Raw genomic sequence first — 21,158 nt, 5'->3', positions numbered from 1 at the left:
TATTTTAATAAACCAATTCCTTATATCTACCATAACTTACCTTTGCCTAACTGTACTTTTTCCCCTATTTCTCACCTAAATCAAGTGGCGTCAATTATGACGCCAAGATCGATTGTACATGTATCGCATACGGACTCCACCCAAGCCGTGGCAATCATAGCATTTTGGACGGTGGGCCGTGGTCCATCGCTCGTCGTGGCCTGTGGGAGAACCGCTCACATGGTGGGAGACTCTGAAGTTCCTCCACTACGGAGTCACGGGGCACCCAGTGGCGAGGATTTAGCGAGTGCTTCCGAGACACGGCGATGCCCGCCTAACGCGATCCGAGGAACGATTGGCGTCCGATGTCGATCGTCCGGGAATCGTGCAAGGATGCCACGCGACAGTAGCGTGTAACGAGAATCAAGCACCACTCGGCCCTCCCTGGTGTGTGCCCCTACAGCACTATGAGATCGAGAGATCGGGAGGGAGAGAGAGAGAGAGAGAGAGATATCGTCATGATGGAACGTGTTGAAAATGGAGCCTGCGCATTGTGAAATCCGATGACAAGCTTTGGTTGATGGCCCGTCATGCCCGTGACTTTGTTGAAATTTGAGCACGAGGTACATGGAATGGTACTCAGAATGGGGGATGCTGGAGAATTCCTGTTTGCCCCTTGGTTTTCTTTCCTTATTTCTTACATGTATCCCTAGACTTTTAAAAGTCTATGGAATACGTACTATCTGAAAAGTCCTAAACTTAGGATCCGTTCATTTCCCGAAAAATTAACCATTTTCGAAAAATATTTTTCTACAAGTCATTTTCCAAAAAAATGACAATATTTTCTGATATTCAGCTAAAACCTGAAAATGCTTCGGAAAATATTTTTCAGTGTTCAGTAAGGAAAATATTTTCTAAGACTTCACTACTTAAGCATGTATTACTTACCGACCTATAAATCCATCAAATATGAACTTGCATTTAAATCCAAGCAAACTTGCTTCATATCTTTGTTCCTTCATTATCACCAAACGCGCATCTACTCTAAAAAATGTTAGTATAGATTTTAAAAAGAAGCAAAAGACAAAAGAAGCGAAGCATGTGCAGCCCTAATGAAAATCTTCTAGTTGAGTGGTCTGTTCTCATCCCGTGTCTTTTGTATTTTAATAAACAAAAGAAAAAAGAAGTCAAGCATGTAGAGCCATTTGCTTGAACAATGTATAACTGCAGAGTAAAGTATATAAAGAAAATGATAAGCAAGAATGTAGAGCACAAGCTTGAGATCAATGAGCTCGAGGTTTGCGACAACGGTGACGACTAGCCAAGAAAGAAAAAAAAATGGGAAACAAAGAAAATAAAAAGAAATAGAAAATTAAAAGGAAATTAAAAATAATTCGAATTAAAAAAAGAAAAAAATAATTAAAAAATAATTCAAATAAAGACGAAGAAATGGGAGAATGAAATGAAGATTTGTAGAGGTGTGAGATAAGACAGTTAAGTGAGGAAAATGTTTTCCACTTTTAAAAATTAAAAAAACTTTCTTTTTTTCATGGAAAACATTTTTCCAGAGAATTCATTTTCCGTGAAATGAACACCGAAAAATCCGGAAAACGTTTTCCCGGAAATTATTTTCCGCGAAACGAACGGAGCCCTTATTGAAAGACGGCCAATTCAATTTTAAACATTTGAATTGTGTCAAATTAGTTTTAAGCTTTTTTAGATTTTGCCAATTTAGTTGAGAAAAGTACCAAAAAATTCCTAAATATATTGTATTAGTGCCAATGCAGTATTAAACATTTCAATTGAATTAATTTAATCATAAATGTTTTTACATTAGTACCAATTAAGTCAATCTAGCCAATTCATGCCAAAATTACTGATATGAATGTCAATTGTTCTACTTGACACAACTAACATTAACAGACATTTTTTTTTATACTTTTTGATTTTTCATTAGTTTTTATTAATTTTCCTATTCTTTTTTCTTCTCTTTTCCACCTTTTCTTTTCTTTTCTTTTTTTTAACTGTTGAGGGCAGGCCATTGGCCACCAACCAAGGCTTAGTGCCCTTGTGCCCCCGACCATTGGGAAACATTTTCCTTAATTTAGAAAACTTTTTTTTCTTTCATAAGAAACATTTTCCCAGAGAATTCATTTTCCATCAAACGAACGCCGAAAATCCGAAAAACTTTTTTTCTGAAAATTATTTTCCGCAAAACAAACGGAGCCTTATTGAAAGACGGCCAATTTAGTTCTAAGCATTTTTAGATTTTGCCAATTTAGTCGAAAAAAGTACCAAAAAATTCCTAAATATATTGTATTAATGCCAATGCAATGTTAAACATTTCGATTGGATCAATTTAATCATAAATGTTTTTACATTAATACCAATTGGGTCCATCTAGCCAATTCATGCCAAAAATCACTGATATGAACGTCAATTGTTCTACTTGACACGACTAACATTAACATAGACATTTTTTTTATATACTTTTTGATTATTTATTAGTTTTTATTAATTTTCCTATTCTTTTTTTCTTCTCTTTTCCACCTTTTCTTTTCTTTTCTTTTTTTAATTGTTGAGGACGAGCCATTGACCACCAGCCAAAGCTTAGTTCCCTCGTGCCCCCGACCATGAGCCCTTGCCCACATTTGGGCAAGGCTTGCAAGCCCTCACCCAATGGCTCGCGGCCCCTTGCTAGCCATTAATAGTTTAAAAAAAAATGAGAAAATGAGCGAAAAAATTAGTTAAATATTTGAAATATTATATATATATTCATGTCAACACCTGTCATACCACTTAGGACACATTCACATCAATAAATAAATTTATGACTAAATTGATTCAATTGAAAATTTTAGATTTAAATTAGTATCGGTACAATAGATTTAAGACTTTTTAGTATTTTTTTCCAATTTAGTCCTAAACTTACAATTCCAATAATTGGCTTAAATGACTACATTGACATATCATCAAAATATTTAGAACAAAATTGGCAAATTGACAAAAAATTTAAAACTAAATCGATACAATTAAAAAGTTTATGACTAAATAAAATAGGTTTAGAACTTGTTAAATAATTTTCGCGAACTAGGATGTTTGCAGGAATTATCTGTACTTGGTTGGATGGTTTCAACTAAAGGAAATCGCACTCAAAGAGAGAAGAAAAGCACGTTTAACAAACCTTCCGCTGCTTGCTTGGCAGCGGCCAATTGGCGGCCGATTTGCACATTTCCTGTGTCTCAAAGGAACCCCTATCGATCGATAAACAAGGCAGGCAGGCAGGCAGGCAGGGAGGAAGGGACTCAAATAAGGAGAAGGCTTAGGTTTTTCTCGCTAAAGACCGCTCTGCGCTTCAAGCGCTGCTCTACTTCGCTTAGGTAGGATGACAAATCTATCTCCCGGTCCTGTTGAACCGGATATTTCAAAACGTGTTAAAAAGATCACTAAACATTCATCTGGTCCATATATGGCACTTTCCTCGTTATTATGTCACGAGTTCTACCGGTAAATAACGAACTCCAACCATCCACCGGAGATGTGATCCTGAAGAAAGAACAGAACCTTCAATCTACTTATTAGAAACATAAACATAGTCTTCTGGTGTCCACATATCTTTCATCTTCCCAGTCTAGAGAGTCTCTCCTTTTACGGTGTGGCTGTGCTCATAAGTGCAAAGTACCAAGGATCAATTTTGCGCACTGCCACTCTTAATATCGTCTTGGTGGAAACCATGCTAGATAACATCCGACATCCTCATTCTATAACACAATCGACTGACTCGTGGAAAAGGTAAATGGCCCCTATTGTTTTGCTTGATGTATCCGTAGTTCAAGCCAACATATCCAACTTGAATATCTAATCAAGCATTTGCTCCTACCACGAACACCTTCAAGATCTCTCAGCTGAAACGTACCAATGTCTTGTTTCGGATGAAGGGTTCGATGCCTAACGGTACTACGAATGTGCACTGAGTAATCAGTGAAATGGTTTTAATAGAATTACTAGCCACGCAAGTCACAGACTTCATCTCCCCGATAAACAATCAAAAGGACCCTAAAACCTGTTAGGCTGATGGGATGAATCTCTTCGCAATTTATTGCCTCACAAATCAGGATATTGGCTATTTATTACAGAAATTATGTACTCGTACAACGTGCATCATAAAAGAATGGCCACGTCATGTACCTTTTTGTCTTCTCTGGTTATTTACGTGTTCTAGCTCTCTCAGCTGTTCTTTTAGTCGTGCATGTTCCCAACGCATCCTCTCAATCCTAGCTTCAACCATGGTCATTTCGTCCTTAAGATGGTATAATCGTTTCTCCAACCAGGCGACTGCTTCAGGAGATCTTTCACCCGCTCCACTGCCCAAGCCACCAAGGTAGTCCGCTTGAGAAATGATATGGACATTTTGTGGCCTGGATAGGAGCAGAACTATGCTAACCTGCATCAAGTATACCGCACATTGGTGAGTATCTCACTAATAATCGACCAAAATTTCTAAAATCTACCTGCCAGATAGCAAGAGGCAAGAGTTCATATTCTTAAAAATATATAATTGCCGAAAATTTAGCAAATACAGATCAGTTCTATGAGAAGTACAATAGGGGAAGGTGTAGTAGTGATGGAGAAAAAACCATGTGAAGTGCTGATGTACAACCCGCATTATTAAAATTACAAAACACAAAAGTGCACATGTAAACCATGTGAAGTGCTGATGTACAACCCGCATTATTAAGAATTACAAAACACAAAAGTGCACATGTAAACCATAAAAAAAAAATATAGATACCATGAACTCGCTGCATTTACACTTTCAAGCAAGAATTGTCATACAACAGTACAATAAGCACATGCATGCGTGCGTATGTCCATACATACATACATATAGATATATATATATCGTATAACAGACGAGCTGGCCATCAACTTTTATGATTCTTGGCTAAAAAGGGAGTCTCCTTTTATGGTTGACTAGTGAGCTCCGATATCTTAAGAGTGACTACAGCAATCAAACTCATACCTGGTTGTCAACTGTTGTTTTTTTTTTTTTTTTTTTTTTTTTTTCTAAATTTCTCTGCTTTATCCTACCTAAATTTAGCTAAAAGGTCTAAGTGTGACTATCAGAGAATTTATGCAATTAACCATAAGTAAAATACGTTGAGGTTGCAACAGGGGGTCAAAAGCCTTTTATCTTGAGAACAGAACAGGTTATCGCAAAGGCACAGGTGATTTCTTTCCGACATCTTCAATATATGCATACCATCATGTGGGAAAGAGTAATCAAGGCTATCACATGGCTATTGTTTAAAAAAAAAAATCACGTTACCACATTTAACGCTCTTCTAAAGATGACACTAAATGTAGGTAATCACACAGTTATTCTAAAAAATTATAAAGTTTAGCACAATTTAATAATCTGGCAAAGAAATTACATAACACTGTCCGACAATAACAGCCCATACTGCAGCTTAGGGTCAGATGATGCAGATTCTATATTCCTTCTAAGGATACAGCCTAATACAAAAATAAAAGGAAACAATGTATACAGTCTACTTCAATGACAACAAAACTTGCAAATAATGTGAACAGAAAAATATGCTTATATATAATAATACCAACAGAATGCTCAGTAATAATATCCTATGAAGCACTTTTTTCATTAAATATGATGCCTTCAGCTTTTAAGTAAAAGTTACAGGATGGAAAGCCTACCTGCATTAAAAGAATCACAGCGAAAATTACGGCTACGAGTAGTGGAAAATTGGTTTGGCTTCTCATGTTAGACAAGAATTTCACCAGAGTTTCTCTCAGTGCAGAAAGCATAGTGGCACTGTCGATCCGATTTCCATGAGAAAAGCTGGCTTCATTCTGTTGAACATTTGTGGAATCAGACATCTTTGGCATCCTTGAACTGTTAGTTATCTCAGTAGACACCTCTGCAACATTCCCAATATTTTCTTTTGATTCTAGACTCGCTCCCCCATTCTGAATCAAGTTACACTCAGGAGCTCTATCTGCTTTAATTGTCAACATGGGTAACACATTGAATAAAGATACGAGTAACAACATGAACAAAAGTGCAAACTAATAAAACAACTTAAGAAATCCATCACCCATGCAAGCCAATCAGAAAATTTTCCTAAGGCATGATTCTGCCAAGCAATTCAACTTGAGCAATATGTGGTCAATTCAAGTATTTTGCAAGTAAAGCTAAATGAATGTGCAAAACTAGACCTGCTAACAAAGGATAATCACTCGTAGAGTGATTCATTACCTTCTTGCTTTTCAAGATTTCTCTCCTTCAGTAATTCATGGGCCTAAAAACACAGTAAACACTAACAGATCAGTAATACAGTCTAATCTAACCCAAACAAAATAGGAAGAACAATGCAAATGTATGGTGATACCATTTCCACCCAAATTGCATAAGCTTCCCGGCATTCCTCCAATGTAGACTGCACAATTTTTCCTGAAAAGATGCAGACAGACCGGATCAACCATGGAGAAAAAGCAAGCAAGATGGATTCAAATCAACATTAGCATAAGGTGAATCTATGCCTGCAAATTCAACTTCTTACTAAAACTCGTCATCTATCTTATCAGCAAAAGTTCACCAAAACATACCAAAAGCTGCCTATCCAGGAAAAACACTCAATTATAGAAAGTCAATCATTTATGAAACAAACGACAATGGTCAACCAATCAATTAGCATTATGAAAAGGCATATATTCATTTTCCATTGAGTAGCAATCCAGATTTTCCAAAAGGATTGCCCGCCATCTCTTATGAGCATCAAGGAAACCGTAATTTTATCTCAAGAGAGGAATTATCCATACTTGATATAACAATCAAATAGTCAATCATTGGATACCCAACAAGACTCTGAAAGATGTACTTAAATCCCATTACGACTTTTCAACAATGGTAAAAGCTTCTACCCCTTTTTCCATGAAGCTAAGAACAAAACCAATAGCAAAAGCTTCTATCACATTTTTAAACAAGCTTTAATCATAATATGCTGAGACATGTAAAGAGAATGCAGCAGACAAACAAGTTCCATACGATAGATAAAAATAAAAAACATTTCCTTTTCTCATTTTATTTTTACAATTAAGGGCGAAATATTGCCTTCACCAAGTATATTAGTTATCCATGCATCGCACATGATGATCTGGCAAGCTGAATATAAAAGACTAGGGAAAAGGCAAACCTCTAAACATGGTTTTCTTTACAAAAGCCACATTAACATATACACACAAGCTGCAACATTGTTTTGATTCATCACCATCTCTTCTGACGTGCCATAGTCCCTGAGTACATAGAGGATCAACCAGAAAAAATGAGCTGTAGAACACACTTCACAATTCAAATCTACCAGATGAGAGAAGAAAATTAATCTTTTCAAAGACTAAGTTCAACAGATGTAAACACGTGAAGTAGCCCCACAGAGAGCATGCCAATGTGCATGGTCATGTATAACTTGCACATGAACGGATGCACATATATGCGTACATGTACCTTACTTATATATGTCCAATTAACTTCAATAAGCATGAAAATATACATGCCTCCTTTCTACTACAAATCCAATGTGACAACTAGCCCTCCTTCCCTTCCACTATTGCATCCACACAGGAAGCAAAGTGACTTTGATTGTGCTACCAATAATTTCTAAAAACCAGTACGACAAGCCACAGAAATAACTAAAGTTAAATTCATAGCATCATGATGGCTACCTCCACCCGAAAATAATCTCCATATGGTACGTCGTTGATTTCTTGTGATGTCTCAATGACCAAATGACTGGCAAAAGCAAAAGCAAGAATGTCAAGAAGTAGGCATAGAAACATAACTAGAAAACAAATTATGTCACTGAAAGTTATTCCACAATAATAAACCTCTAATAAAGAATCAAATTAGTCAAGAATAGAATTGAAAAATATCATGCAATAAACACGTACGGAAACAAATGCAAGCAAATAAAAGATAATATTTACTCTAGAGGCAGCATACCTCTGAAGTGGTGTGTGGTTGAAATTGTAGTTATGCATCTCGATCTTGACTATATATTTGATTGGTAAATTTACTCATATCAGGGGGAAAAAATATGCAGCCATCCACTTGATTGGCAGTGGTCTTAATGATTAAAGGTAAGAAATTTAAAAATAGTCTTCCTAGCCCAAAAGGTTAGGCAGAATATCAAAAATGGCACTTGAAATTGTAGCCATGTCAGTATAAGCTCATCAAAGATCTCCCTGTCAATCAGATATCTAGAAAGCAAGAAAGAGTTTTTGCACGGCTCAATTAAACAAAAAAAAAAAAAAATGTGACAAAATAATACCAAAACCACAGACCATCATATGTTACAAAAGGGCCATTTACATTGTAAGAAAATATATTTCAGCAACCTGTTCCTATATACTCGAAATTTCTGCACCTCCTGGCAGCTACCAAATCTTGCCCCTTAGCAGAAAACAAAGGAAACTAAATAAGATATATGTGCATCCATCTTTAAATGTACAAAATGGATAAAATTATTCAAAACTTGAAGCATGACCGATACAAATCAGGTGAATCACACTCATACCAAAATATATCTTGATAGGATGTTGAAAAGACACCTCACGAGCATGCCCAAACTGATCATGTGGTTGCCAAGGAGAGCACTTGAGCTCTGAAAGACGTAGCAATAGCGAATTCGACAAAGTGAAACTTTTGATGATGCAGCCCAAAATTGAACACTAGGTAAAAGTACATAAATACAGAGACCACATAGTCATACCTTTGTCTCCACATTTTCTATGAAATGACTCAATAAACTGTACAGCGTCATTTGAGAAAAACAGGTTAAAGAACTGCTCCACCTTTACCTGCACATCAAACATACCACGGTTAGAAAAAACTGAATCAAAATCAGACAATGCCCAAAAAATGTTATAATAAGTCAATAATCATGGCCACTTCAGAAAAAGGAATCCTTTTCAAACTGAGAACTCCATAAGGAGGAAAGATAACTACCGGGAACTTGGATTCTGCAACCTTTGTCTGGTAATCAGGTACTGCATGTGAAGCCCCAAGGTCAGAAAATACTACATGATACAGTTACCATAAAAATAAAAGAACAATTCTAGTCGAGCTGTGTGTCCAGTAGGCTATAATTGACCTTGTGAACCATCACACACATCCTAGTACAATCTCCTCTACCTAAAGAAGCAAGCTACTCTTGCAATTCCAGCACCCACCTTAGGCGTCTCCTACCATCTGAAATAAATCGCTTCTCCAAAAACAGTCAAGCATTTGATGGAATAAGAGAAGATTCAAATACATGGTCAATCCAAGTATCAACTTCCTCTTATGTAAACAATTAAACAATCAATTTCAGAATCCATTTAAAGGAAAAACAGATTTTCAAAATTTTCTGACCTTGAACTACTTTTCCAAAAAAAAAAAAAAAAAAAAAAAGAGCACCATATATGCCATTACCTAAAAGAACACACAGCAAGCAAGCAATCCAGTCAAACTAAGATCATGTTTACTAAAGCACGGACATGCAGTATCCTTAAATCCACGAAGAACCATCCAACCGTCCAGCCAAAATGCCATGTATGATTCGTTAATGCCAAGACACCACATTGCCAGATCTTGAGAATCATCATGAAGTGGGAACAACATAAATACTTAAGAGTAAACTCTAATTCCACTCACATTCTGGATAATCCAAAACACAACCAAACCTATCCAAATTAACCTTTGCATCCCACTTCTCTTTCTTGTTAAAGGACAGCCCAAACTAAAGTACAATACTCAAGAATATTTGGAGAAAACCAACCATGAGAATTTTATTAATTGTCCTTTTGAGTCCATGAGAAAGACAACAGAGGCAACTAACATACGAAGAATCTTTAAGGTTCTTAGTAACCAGAAAGAAATTTTAAGATTGTCAATCTGGACAACAAGTTTTGATGATTCCATATCAGTTGACTGCTCTATGAATTTCATTCTGTCGAACCCAACTTTATATTGTCGAAAGAAGCAAGGCAAGCCTCATAAATCAACCTAAGTTGAAAATCTAAAAGAGGTTCACCTTCTGGTGCAGAACAGAAAAAAAGAAAAACACTGATTAGTTGATACTACAAGGTATGAAATTCTTCAGTCGACTCCCAAAAGCACAGGAAAAATGAAAAGATGAGATCAATGTGAATCTGAAAAGGTTAGTCAACAATCAGCAAGCAGAACTTATTATTGAAGGCTATCTAAACTGGTTAAGCAGAAACTCAAGATGTTAAACATGACTTCATGGTACCGAATCATGTCAAAGAGATACTGAATCTTGAGTGAAAAAGAGTAAGAACTACAAAGAAAGACATATATGCAAATCCTACAAAAGAAAATAACACTTAATGGGGTGCATTAGCACAAAAGGATCCATGTAAATAACAACAACTCATGAAAAGACTTATCAGTTGTTGTCAATGATTTATAAATTGGCAAAGTCGATGTTGTGGCTCAGGTACTTGGGTAGAAAGACATGTAGATGCTGAAGCCACAACCTCCCAGACAAAGAAAGAAAAGGCTAGTCGAAGAAAAGGCTGAAGCCACACCCTCCCCGCTTTAACAAACCAGCATTCATATAATCTCATCGCAAACGATAGTCGAAGCAAGAAAATCAACCCGTCCAATTCAAGGTTAGAAAGTACGAAGTTGAAGGTTGATTCATTGCGAAGCTTGGGTTCACTCAGAGAGACCTCATCAACCATAAGAAGAGGTTCATTACCTCATTGAGTTGACAAATATGTCGATCTATCTACTCATTTAAATGTAACATTGATTCGGATAATGATCCACCTCTCTCAAAAGCCACCTTTTACCAAACAGACTCTACTAGTCATAGAAACTCTTGATGTCCATACTAATGTTATAAGCAACCTAGATGGCCAATAAGCTTGACCAAATATTTTCTTCAACACCTACCAAAGAGGACTTCTTTCAACCAGCATTAAGATGAGGTATTGGATTCAAATTCTTAAGACTTTGTCGATGCAAAAAGATGCTTTCTAAACAAGTCAGTAAACAGTGACAGGGGAAAAAGTCAGGAGCAACTAACTCTTTGGCGCATCATAATCTTCCACCTTCCATGACCAAGTCTTTTCTGAAGATGAAGAATTACAGTCTGGAGAACAAACTGGAATAGGTGTGGAGTCATTCTCTTCAGTATCTTGGAATTCTGAAACTGTTGCAGATGCATTATCATCTTCCGCATTGGGCACAATAACAGTATCAACAGGAATAGGAAAATCAACATTCCTGATTCATATGCATGTCACATTAGATACACTTCAGGAATAATGCTAGAATCTAAGTCAGACAGGACATAAAATTACCCATTGCTTATGTCCATGTCATCAAGGCATTTTGAGCTTCTCACTGAATCAGATTCAGATCCATTTTCCTGGAAGCTTAACTCAGATGTACATGCCTGTGATCAGTGAATTATAACTACATGGTCAAAATAACCATCTGACATTCATCCTCTTCTTTCTAAGCAAACAGTTGACAACATAACCAAATAGAGTTCCGTTTACACTTCCAGATATCCCAAAGTATGTACACTGTTGACCCATGTAATATTTGATATAATAAATTGGTGAATTGCAAGTGGGTATGGACTAATTGAAGACATTAAAATCGGTTGTGATGATTTTTAGTAGACTCCTACTAAATGCATGAGACCCCTTATATAAAACCCACTTACAATTCATCGCCTCACTTCATAAACCACTCTCTTAAACCAATCTCAATATCTTTAGCATTACTCTTTCAACTGATCTCGATCATCTATAGCTTTGATCAAAAAAAAAAAAAAAATTATCTATAGCATTACTCTTGGATAATATTTTCCCTTAGCGATTGTTGCACATCATATATGCACTTCTTCTCATTCTTCTTTTTGTATTAATGAAGGTAGGAAAGGGAAGCATTGAAAAAAGCCGTGAAATTTGAATCTAGACGATTCCCTCAAGAGTGACCAACCAAACTAGGTGAAAAAGTAAATCACCTGCTTCTCAACGGCTACTCTGAAGTCACCACCATGTTGCATCCATCCATCATTAATCAGCTTAAAGGCCTCATCACGGGACAGGAAAGATGCAAAGAAGTACTGCAAAATTATTTTTGAAAAATCGAAGACTTATGATGTAGGAAAACTGGAAAAACAGAAAAACCACAAGAAAAGGTGTGGCTCCCATTGCATACTTGTGAGCAAAGAAATGAAATTACAAAAATCGAGACTACCTTTTTCCCTCCAGCAAATATTTCAATTGCATTGGGGAAGATACCTGCAGTCTTCGCTCTTTTAACACTTGTAATGTCTCCAAAATGTATTATTTTCTGAAGCATAAACAGTTTGAAAAGTTTAAGACTACTTAAAGTAGAAAGAATAAAATCACATAGAAGGATCTACTGTTGCTCACTGACAACAGATATTCATTAAAAAAAGAAAATATAAAATAAAAAAATAAAATAAAATAAAATATGGGGGGAGAGAGAGAGAGAGAGAGAGAGAGGAGGAGGAAAAGAAGACACACACACACACAGAGCAATTGACAAGAAGCGAGTCTTCATTCCAAAATCAAAGAAAAGGACATTGGCTCATAAAGAATTCCCCATAGAGCTACAAAATGGTTTTATGACAGACAACCATCATGAACCAAGTGAGCATGATCATATGGGGAAATCACAAATAACTTAGGAAAACTCGGAATATTCAAGCGCTACATATTTGACAAAATGGAGGTGCTGCATAGAGATATGGTTTCTAGGATAGTCTAGTGATGATGGGTATTTGATACTACAAGGTCATCAATATCCTGTAACACCCGATATCAAAAAAGAATTGCAAACGTGCAATAAGTGAGAATTCTCATCACAAAAACCACAGTGCTAAAATATTGTAAGCAGATCAGTTCAACAGCATACCTTTGTTTCAAAACCAAATATGTTGGAATAGAAGCAGAGATAGTGCACGAACAGGTACATATGACCCTGCAACAGCAGAAAAATCAAGTTGACAAGATGGAAAATGTTAATCTTTACAAGAGTCCAAATAAACCAGCATCAACAGAATACATGCCAAACATAAAATCAGGACGGTCAATTAACTAATGCCAGTATCATAGGAAAACAGATGAGAATAACTAGATCTCAAGGGAGGACCTATAGATAAGAAGTAGTCACACCTGGATAAGTATATTCTCCTGGCATGCACAATTAAAATCCTGAACAAGGACCTGCATTGGAAAGTTAAAGAGAATGAGGGTCTATAGGTAGAACTCTAATCTTAAATGCCTACAAATAAAATACTGAGAAAAGTTATCAATCTCTACCAAAATGACTGGCTTTATTGAAGGACCAATTAACGTTCATTACTAAATAAACAAAATACAATGGTACACGATGGAAGGGAAGACACTGAAATTCTTCTCGAGCTTCTAATCAACAATAACGCATATATGATATTCAATATGTGTCCACATGAGAAGGAGATGAAATTATGACTTTGAACTCAGATAATTTGCATGATCCAGATTAAAGCCGGATTGTAACACAATGAGTGGAAATTAAAAGATTCTACCATTACATCCATACCAAGCAGCCTTCTAGGTCAATTACTCTTAAGCCTCATCTAATCAATAACGGTGGTTCCCCACCAAGCCAAACACAAGCCATCAAACTCCATCAATCTTGACTCCTAAATCTTTTCCTACTAATCCATCATTTCAACTCCAGTGGACTTTGCAATTTGTAAGTTTGGCAACAAGTTTCTGGAAATCTCAATATGAAAACAATAGCCACATAACAACTTTGCAAGCAGTTCTCCAGTTTGATTGAAAATGTCAATGGACAGAATTGGAGATTTCAAGGACCAAACAGACCTTAGATTGAACATGTGAGTAGTAAGCTACTTCATAAGATAAAAAAGCAGCACTAATCACAAAGCATATCAAAATTTAAGAATCAGATAACCATCACGTGCATAACTTATAGCGAAGCATAAGAGCAAAATCAGTACAAAGGAAGATGCACATCTTATCAGCATGAATATACCGACTTGCTCAGTAGCTTGAGTGATATTGCAATTTCATTGCAAGACATAATACAAGCTCCAGAACTTGCACACAATAATTTAAGTAAGCATGGAATATCCAAGAAGGCATATAGGAAGAACTTTCTTAAAAAAGAAAATCCCCAAGATAAAAGGGTGCAGCAGCACCAGCACTTAATTGAAAGTCATGCAACAAGCCCCAGCAGGTTGTCCCTCTCCTTTTTTTCCCCCATTCAAAAAAGATGAAAAACCCCAGTCAAATTCTTAAGCAAGTCTTGGCAAAGAGAACGATGATAAAACCTCCACAAGCATGCGATAGACAGATTAGGTGATCTGAACATTTATCCACTTACTTCCTCAGGTGGAAGTCTGAACAGTTGCCGGTACTCTTCGCTCCTCTGTGATGCTGCATTCTGTGACAACAAAAGCACAATAACCACAAAAGAAGAGGCACATTCTACATAGCTCCTCCCAATCACCCCCCCAAAAAAAGGGCTTTGAGCAGAACTCACGGATAGCAGTTGTGCATCATCAATCTTATAAAACCAAAAGTACGTCCCTAACAGTTAAAAAAAAGCGGGTTTTGGCAATTAAGCGCGGAGATGATCCTAAAAAGCTGATCGCAGAATCGAGCGCAGAGATGATCTTAAGCCGATTACGGCGATTAACCGTTAGGTATTGCTGAATTTCCACGTGACGTCGACCTTCGCATTGCAGACTGCTGAATTCCCCCGCATCATCGCAAAAACCCAAACTTCAAATTGTAGTCAAACAGTTCCGACTCACACGTTCGAACTCCAAGTGGAGACTGGACAGTCAATGGCCTACCGACCGACCGTCCCCCTAACGGCGATCGACAAGCACGCACTCCACTTCCGAAACTAGGAAAAAACTCACGCGGCGACGAAAGATAAGAAAAACCAGGTCGCAATTCGGGTGCGGGGGGCCGAACCTGGATTTCGGCGTCCCTCTGAGCAGCGGCGGGGGAGGAGGAGCTCGACGGATCCCACCGATCGGGCGACTCGTTCGCGCCGGAGGCGGGAGGCGACGGCGACGGCGTCAGCGAGCGATCGGCCGCCGCCGCCGCCGCCGCCGCCGCCGCCGAGGAGGAGGACATCGTCATCGGAGGATGCGGCGGCGGGGGGCGGCGGCGTCCATGACTTCGACGGTGGCGGCGCTCGAGGGAGACGCGACCGCCATGGCGGGGGGCACGGACGGTGAGAGAGAGAGAGAGATCTGCGGCGGCAGCTGCGGCGGCGGCGGATGGCGGCGGTTGTTCGGACGGAGGCGGTGCGGGGAGGACGGAGGAGGGGGAGGGGTAGCGTGAAGAGGAAAGGAAAGGGACGGGGGTGGGTGGTTCGTTGGTTGGGGGAGTGCGGAAACGAAATGGAAATGAATCTTCTTTTCTTCTTCTCTCTCTTTTTTTTTTTTTTTTTTTTTTTTTGTTCACGTTCGGCAACGGCAGGGACGAGGAGGAGAAGGACGAGTCGGTTTCGAGCCGACTCGAGGAGGAGGAGTTGGAACTTGGAGTTGAGTACACGTGATCGGCAGGTGAAGCGGCGTGGGGCCTACATGTTTGACTTGGAATTTCTCCCGAGCCGAATTCTTTTTTCCCCTTTTCTTTTTTCTGCTTATTCCCTTTTTAACTTTTTGTCAAGCGCCGGAGACCGAATTGGAATTCCCACGTCCAGACATGGAGTTTCGGGTCCACATGTCAATGTCTAATCGTATTTTGAAAATTGATTTTTAGTTCTTTTAGAAAGGAAATCATTTTTTCTGAATTTTTATTCCCTTCAGTGATAATAGCTAAAAATATAGCCCGTATATTATTATTTCAATTTCCATTCATTTTCACATAAAATATAAGAAAGAAATCGCGCAGTTCCTATTCTTGCTAACAAGAAGAATAATCGAACAAAAACAAAAAGTTTATGATTAAATTAACCAAAAAAAAAGATTTATGACTGAATTGGTACAATTATAATAGGTTTATGACTTTTTTGGTAATTTTCTCATTCTCTGATCTCCTTCGAAATTGAATTGACACACCAACAAAACTTGAGGGAAGTGAAAGTTGAAATTATATTGCAAAAATCTTCACATCTGAACTAGATCAGGATAGAAAAGCTCCTCAAAATGAGAAGAAAGTAAGAAAAATAAAACAAAGAACCAAATCAATCAAGATAAAAGGGAAAAAGGGAGGGAAGGGAGAGATCTAATTCAAACCCTCCCTCTATGAAAGTTGAAAAAGAAAATTGTGTGAAGAAGAGAGTAAGAGGAAGCCCCCTAAGTCAAGCTAAGTAGCTCATTAAATTGCTCCACTAGAAATGATGGGGGAACCCTACGGGAGGGTTCCCAATTGATCTAGGTAGGGTCACCATGGCTAACCAAGGGCCCTCCGACCGTAAAAAAACTAAGGGGGGTGGGGGTATTGGGGTGTTACTCACCCAAGAAAAAGTAAGAGGAAACTAACAGGATGAAAGGCCTTAGCTCAAGGGGAAGAAATAGGCGAGAGAACCACCCTAGGGTAGGAGAACTTGCAATGTCACCCACGTATTCCCACTTTATCGAGAAGACACGAACTTGAGTAGGTCCTTAACAGGCTCAAGAGGAAGAAACAAGTGAGAGAATTGCCATGGGATGAGAGACCTTACAATGTCATCCCCATATTCCCTCTTTATCGGGAAAACAAAGATAGATAGGAATTTAGGAGCCTCACGATAGTGAAAAGTAGGCACCACATCTGAACTTAAATTCTGGCTATCACTGGGTAGGTAAGTATAGTAACCTCACATGTCTAAGGTGAGTGAAGAGTGGGTGAAAGGCTTACTGCAGAACTAGCATGCCTTACAGCAAGGTTAATGAACCAATTGGCTAGGACTGTACCCCAGTTCAGTGAGTATGAGTACCCTCTCTCTATGGCGAATGAAAAAGAAAATTGTGTAAAGATGAGAGTGTGCCCTCTCCACATTACTCAAGTTATTTTCTTAAATTTAAGCATATACTTTCTATTAACTAAGAAAATATTTTCTGCTAACTCATTTTCCTAAACAAACCCAGTGTTGAAAAATGTTTTTCGTGATATAAACAAAGTCTTCTATATAGATGTATCTTATTGTTGGTGACAAAAGGATCAGTATCATCCTCTCTCGGCTTTCCTTTCGTGTCATGCCTCCTTGCTATATGAAGCTTTTTAATTGCACTCTATGTCTGTGAGGAACCTATTTGGGCAACTTCATTATTTTTTCATCTAACTCCATTTTGAACAAGGAAATGCGCATGCTTCCGCGTGAGTCTCGGTCTAATGGTTTTGCTAGACATAAACCCGTGCATTGCACGTATAAATAAACTACTAAATTTGGCCCGACTACTTAGCGTACAAGAAGGAATAAAAGGGCATGATATGCACTTATATTTCGTACATTATTTGCTAATGTCTCAAATGCATATAAGATAATCTCAATAGAAGATTTTTCGTAATGATCAATAAGAGAAAAAACTTATGCTATGAGTATGTGATAAAGCTAAAATACAAAATGTTTATATATACGTTACAATTAAATAGAATGAGAACGACGACAGAGGGTAAGGGTCAGGGCAATAAATTGCTGGCTATGTAAGATAAAAGAATCTAATGTTGCCAGTTAAGCAAATGACAATAAACTAATCGGCTTCAAAGCTCTAACCTAGTGAATCCATGTGAGAGAAACTTACGCCGTTCATTTCACGGAAAATAAATGATTTCGAAAATATTTTTCTAAAAATAGTCATATATACCGCTAATAAATATGAATAAAACAAATAATATTTTCATTGCTCATGAAAATGTTTTGATATAAATTGTTGTTGATAATGAAAATATTTTTCATTAATTAATTATTTCAAGCGATTATTTATAAGAAAATATTTTCCAAATCATTCATATTCCACGTAACAAACAAAACCTCGGTGACTCATTGTCACTAGTGATGGGTTGTCTTAAGCTTGGTGTTGACACCTAAATCTCGGCGACCCGTTTAATCTTTTATCACATTAAGAAGCTAGGGATTAATTTTATCCCTGAAAAAATAATTAATTGCATAGCATATAATTTTAGATGCATTTATTTATTTTTAATTTACATTTGCATTGGACCGGTGATGGATGAGTTCGAATTAGTGGTTTTGAGCTTTAACTTGGCAGGCCGAATTGAGCTCGAGCATATTGATCCAAGCCCTTTTTTAATTATCAAAGATTATTTCGTGAAAATAAGAATTTAAAATTTTCCAAGATATGATGAATTTTTTTTCAAATAGGGCAAATGGAAAAGCAAATTACGTTCGGCAAAACGAATATTGTGTTTCGACAAAGAATCTTCGTCAATATCCATTTGAAAAAATTAAAGCCTTAATCGGTGGCCTATAAATAGGTTGTTCGCGTAGGCAAAAAGACATAATAAAAGCAGACGGCAAAAAAAAAAAAAAAAAAAAAAAAAAAAAAAAGAAGAGGGAGAACTCGCGTTCTCCACGGTGAGAGTCGGCATGTCAAGGTCCTCTTGATCGAAGCCAGTCGCAACTTCGCATTGTCTCCCAGCCCCTCGCCGTGCGCCACCGATAGCCGCGACGTGTCTTTTGCTGCTGCTTCCCGTTGCTCGTTTGTCCCATTATCACAGCCTGTCGGCCAAGGTCGAGGATACCAAGTCAGGAAAACCCATGGCCACGTGATCTAAAGTAGAGAACTCCAAAGGAAAGAAGACAACAAAAATGGCAGGTGGCACATTATGAGGGCACGTCGGTTCATGAGGGAATAAGGGAGGACGTTTTTGAAAAAAAAAAAAAAAGAGGGTCCAGAGTCAATAGTCAACAAAAGTGAGAGGGACTCTTCTGATCGAACAAAGAAGAAAAGGGCCAGAGTTCTTTGTTTCCTTGGCTGTGCGGACGTGCTGCACCGAGTTCTCACCAAAGCCAAGCCAGCGACGCGTCCTATTTTGCAGGCCTTGGAGAATTGGTCGTTTGATCACCAAATCGAGAAGTCGCTGGTGATTTCCTCCACCCACCATCGAGAACCGAGAGCCGCTCGCAACCCTTGGTCCCTTGCTTGCCGTCGCCAGCTGCCTTGTCGATCACCAGGAATAATAGACAGTACCAAGCTGGGGACTATCAGGAGCTCCTTTACGACGCCGGATCTTTGCTGCAGCACCATCCACCGCAAGCGTTCGTGACGAACTCCACCGAGACAGCAGTGCAAGCACCACTACAGCCACCGTCCTTGAGCCTAGCGGTGCCGAGCCTCAATCGCGGTCCATTCTACCGATCGGATTTTTGGAAAAAAAATTCAAATTTAGGTAGAGTTTTATTTTATTTTATTAGGTAGATTTACTAGATAGATTTATTAGGTAAATTTAATTTATCTTGTTTTAGTTTTTGATATTTTGTCTCCTTGTTTGAAATATTTCTCAATGCAAGGTTGAAATCCCGATGTAACACTTCAATTCGCAACCGCACATGAATTTTTATTCCATTATAAGGTTTTAAATGGAATAATTAATCACGAGGGAATTAAGATCAATTTATCGATTTTATTAGAGAAATAATCAAGTTTGAATTTAAATTCGAATGATGGATAACATTTTTGATGACCATGGATGATTTAGTGTTTATCTTTTAATTGTTTTGTTTATCTTGAAAATACAAAAAAAAAAAAAAAAAAAAAAAAAGGCATTTGCATTCCATGTATATTGGAATTGATTGCACGATAAGTTAAGTAGATTTCTTTAAATGCATGTCTAGAAGGTATTTAGAATAGATAACATTTCACTTTAATTTTCACTTTAGTTAGATTTTTATTAAATTTAATTACGAATTTTCATTTAAAAAAATACAAAAAAATCATGCCCATGTTATCTAATTTAGTGATTGTTGCTAGGTTCATTTGATTAAAAATTGACTATCATTAGAATTAAGTCATTTGGTTAATTTAGATTGCACATTTAGTTATTAGACAATTTCCATTTCAAATTTCATGAAAAAAAAAAAAAAAAACTTAGAGTTAGGGAATTCTTTGCACGTCATTGCATACTAGGGTAGGATTGCATATTTAATTTTATTTTCTATTTAGTTATAGTTTTAGATAATTTTCTTTAGGATAGACTGCATGCTTATATTTCATATAGTTTAGGTCATATTGTCATGTCATATCATTTCATGTTAGATTAGTTGCATGCATTGCACATGGATTATATTCTTATTGAATAAGTGAAAACAAAAAATTGAGTGATTGCATGTTAATTAGAAATCATATTTAGAATAGCTGATGTGAATTCTGATCTAACAACCCAAATGCTTTCGTTGCTATAAGATAAGTTTTGCAATTTATTCATTACTTTCTTAGGTATTAAATTGGTGGTTTGTGTACCCGCATGATCACCTCACATGTTAGGAAAGTGAATCAAAATTAATTCAAGCTACCTGCAAAACATTTTTTCAAAATTAAAAGAGAAATGTACCAAAATGGCACTAGAAAAGTTTAATGTAACCAAATCCCCATAAGTCTCCGGTTCGTAGAAATAAAATAATTTTCCCGTTATTTTATTTAGGTGTCTAATCAACCTACCTTAAATAGATCAGTGGCAACTCCATTCATGCTTGATATTTGAACCTAAGTCGCGAATTGGTATAGGCTTAGGAGAGCCCGAGTTAGACTTAGTAGTCCATTAACATAATTTTAGGTGGTGCACCCGAAATTTAGGTGGCAACACTTGACAAATAAGATCGTAGATTGTTAGAACGTTCCTCTCCTAGGCAGGGGAAAGGGTTTCGATCCTTTTTCCACAAAAGTAATTTCCACTAGAGCACGATTTTGCTTGAATTTGCTAACTAGGTATGATTTTTGGGAAGATCGTCGGCTTTTAGCGTGACGCATTTGTTCCTATCGGCCGTGGCTCCGTCCATAGATTCATGGCTCCTCCTAATTCCCGTTACTTTCACCTACTTATTATGGATTGATGATGATCCGCATTTGGTTTTTCCTTCTAATTACAAATGGGAATTCGGTATGGTGTGGAACCTTTTTCGCAACAAAACGAATGTGTATATT

General features: G+C 37.5%; 1 protein-coding gene across 2 annotated transcripts; it reads right to left on the bottom strand.

Moving 5' to 3' along the window:
• Positions 1-3,957: 3,957 nt before the first annotated feature.
• LOC104444422 (protein VASCULAR ASSOCIATED DEATH 1, chloroplastic) lies at positions 3,958-15,412 on the bottom strand. Of its 2 annotated transcripts, none has more exons than XM_010058088.3 (18): positions 15,037-15,412; positions 14,438-14,497; positions 13,219-13,269; positions 12,959-13,024; positions 12,275-12,370; positions 12,039-12,140; positions 11,365-11,459; positions 11,088-11,287; positions 9,002-9,042; positions 8,766-8,853; positions 8,571-8,657; positions 8,392-8,446; positions 7,720-7,786; positions 7,194-7,293; positions 6,390-6,451; positions 6,257-6,299; positions 5,695-5,999; positions 3,958-4,423 (listed from the first exon to the last, which is right to left on the bottom strand). In XM_010058088.3, exons 1-18 carry the CDS (start codon positions 15,205-15,207, stop codon positions 4,160-4,162), a joined length of 1,953 nt encoding a protein of 650 aa, XP_010056390.2. In that variant the 5' UTR covers positions 15,208-15,412; the 3' UTR covers positions 3,958-4,159. The 2 variants fall into 2 exon arrangements, with proteins under 2 accessions (XP_010056390.2, XP_010056391.2); XM_010058089.3 differs by having other exon boundaries at positions 5,695-5,996; positions 15,037-15,408.
• Between the last annotated feature and the right edge of the window lie 5,746 nt (positions 15,413-21,158).

Source organism: Eucalyptus grandis, chromosome 5, assembly GCF_016545825.1.
Source record: "Eucalyptus grandis isolate ANBG69807.140 chromosome 5, ASM1654582v1, whole genome shotgun sequence".
In the NCBI taxonomy this organism is placed as follows: Eukaryota; Viridiplantae; Streptophyta; class Magnoliopsida; order Myrtales; family Myrtaceae; genus Eucalyptus; species Eucalyptus grandis.
This window is presented reverse-complemented; position numbering and strand designations above follow the sequence as displayed.

Excerpts from the sequence above, each read along its gene's own strand:
- LOC104444422 (XM_010058088.3), bottom strand. The coding sequence starts at position 15,207 with ATGACGATGTCCTCCTCCTCGGCGGCGGCGGCGGCGGCGGCGGCGGCG. Across the intron at positions 14,498-15,036 it reads AGAGGGACGCCGAAATCCAG|AATGCAGCATCACAGAGGAG; the intron begins GTTCGGCCCCCC and ends TTGTTGTCACAG. Across the intron at positions 12,371-12,958 it reads TATTTGGTTTTGAAACAAAG|AAAATAATACATTTTGGAGA; the intron begins GTATGCTGTTGA and ends TTTATGCTTCAG.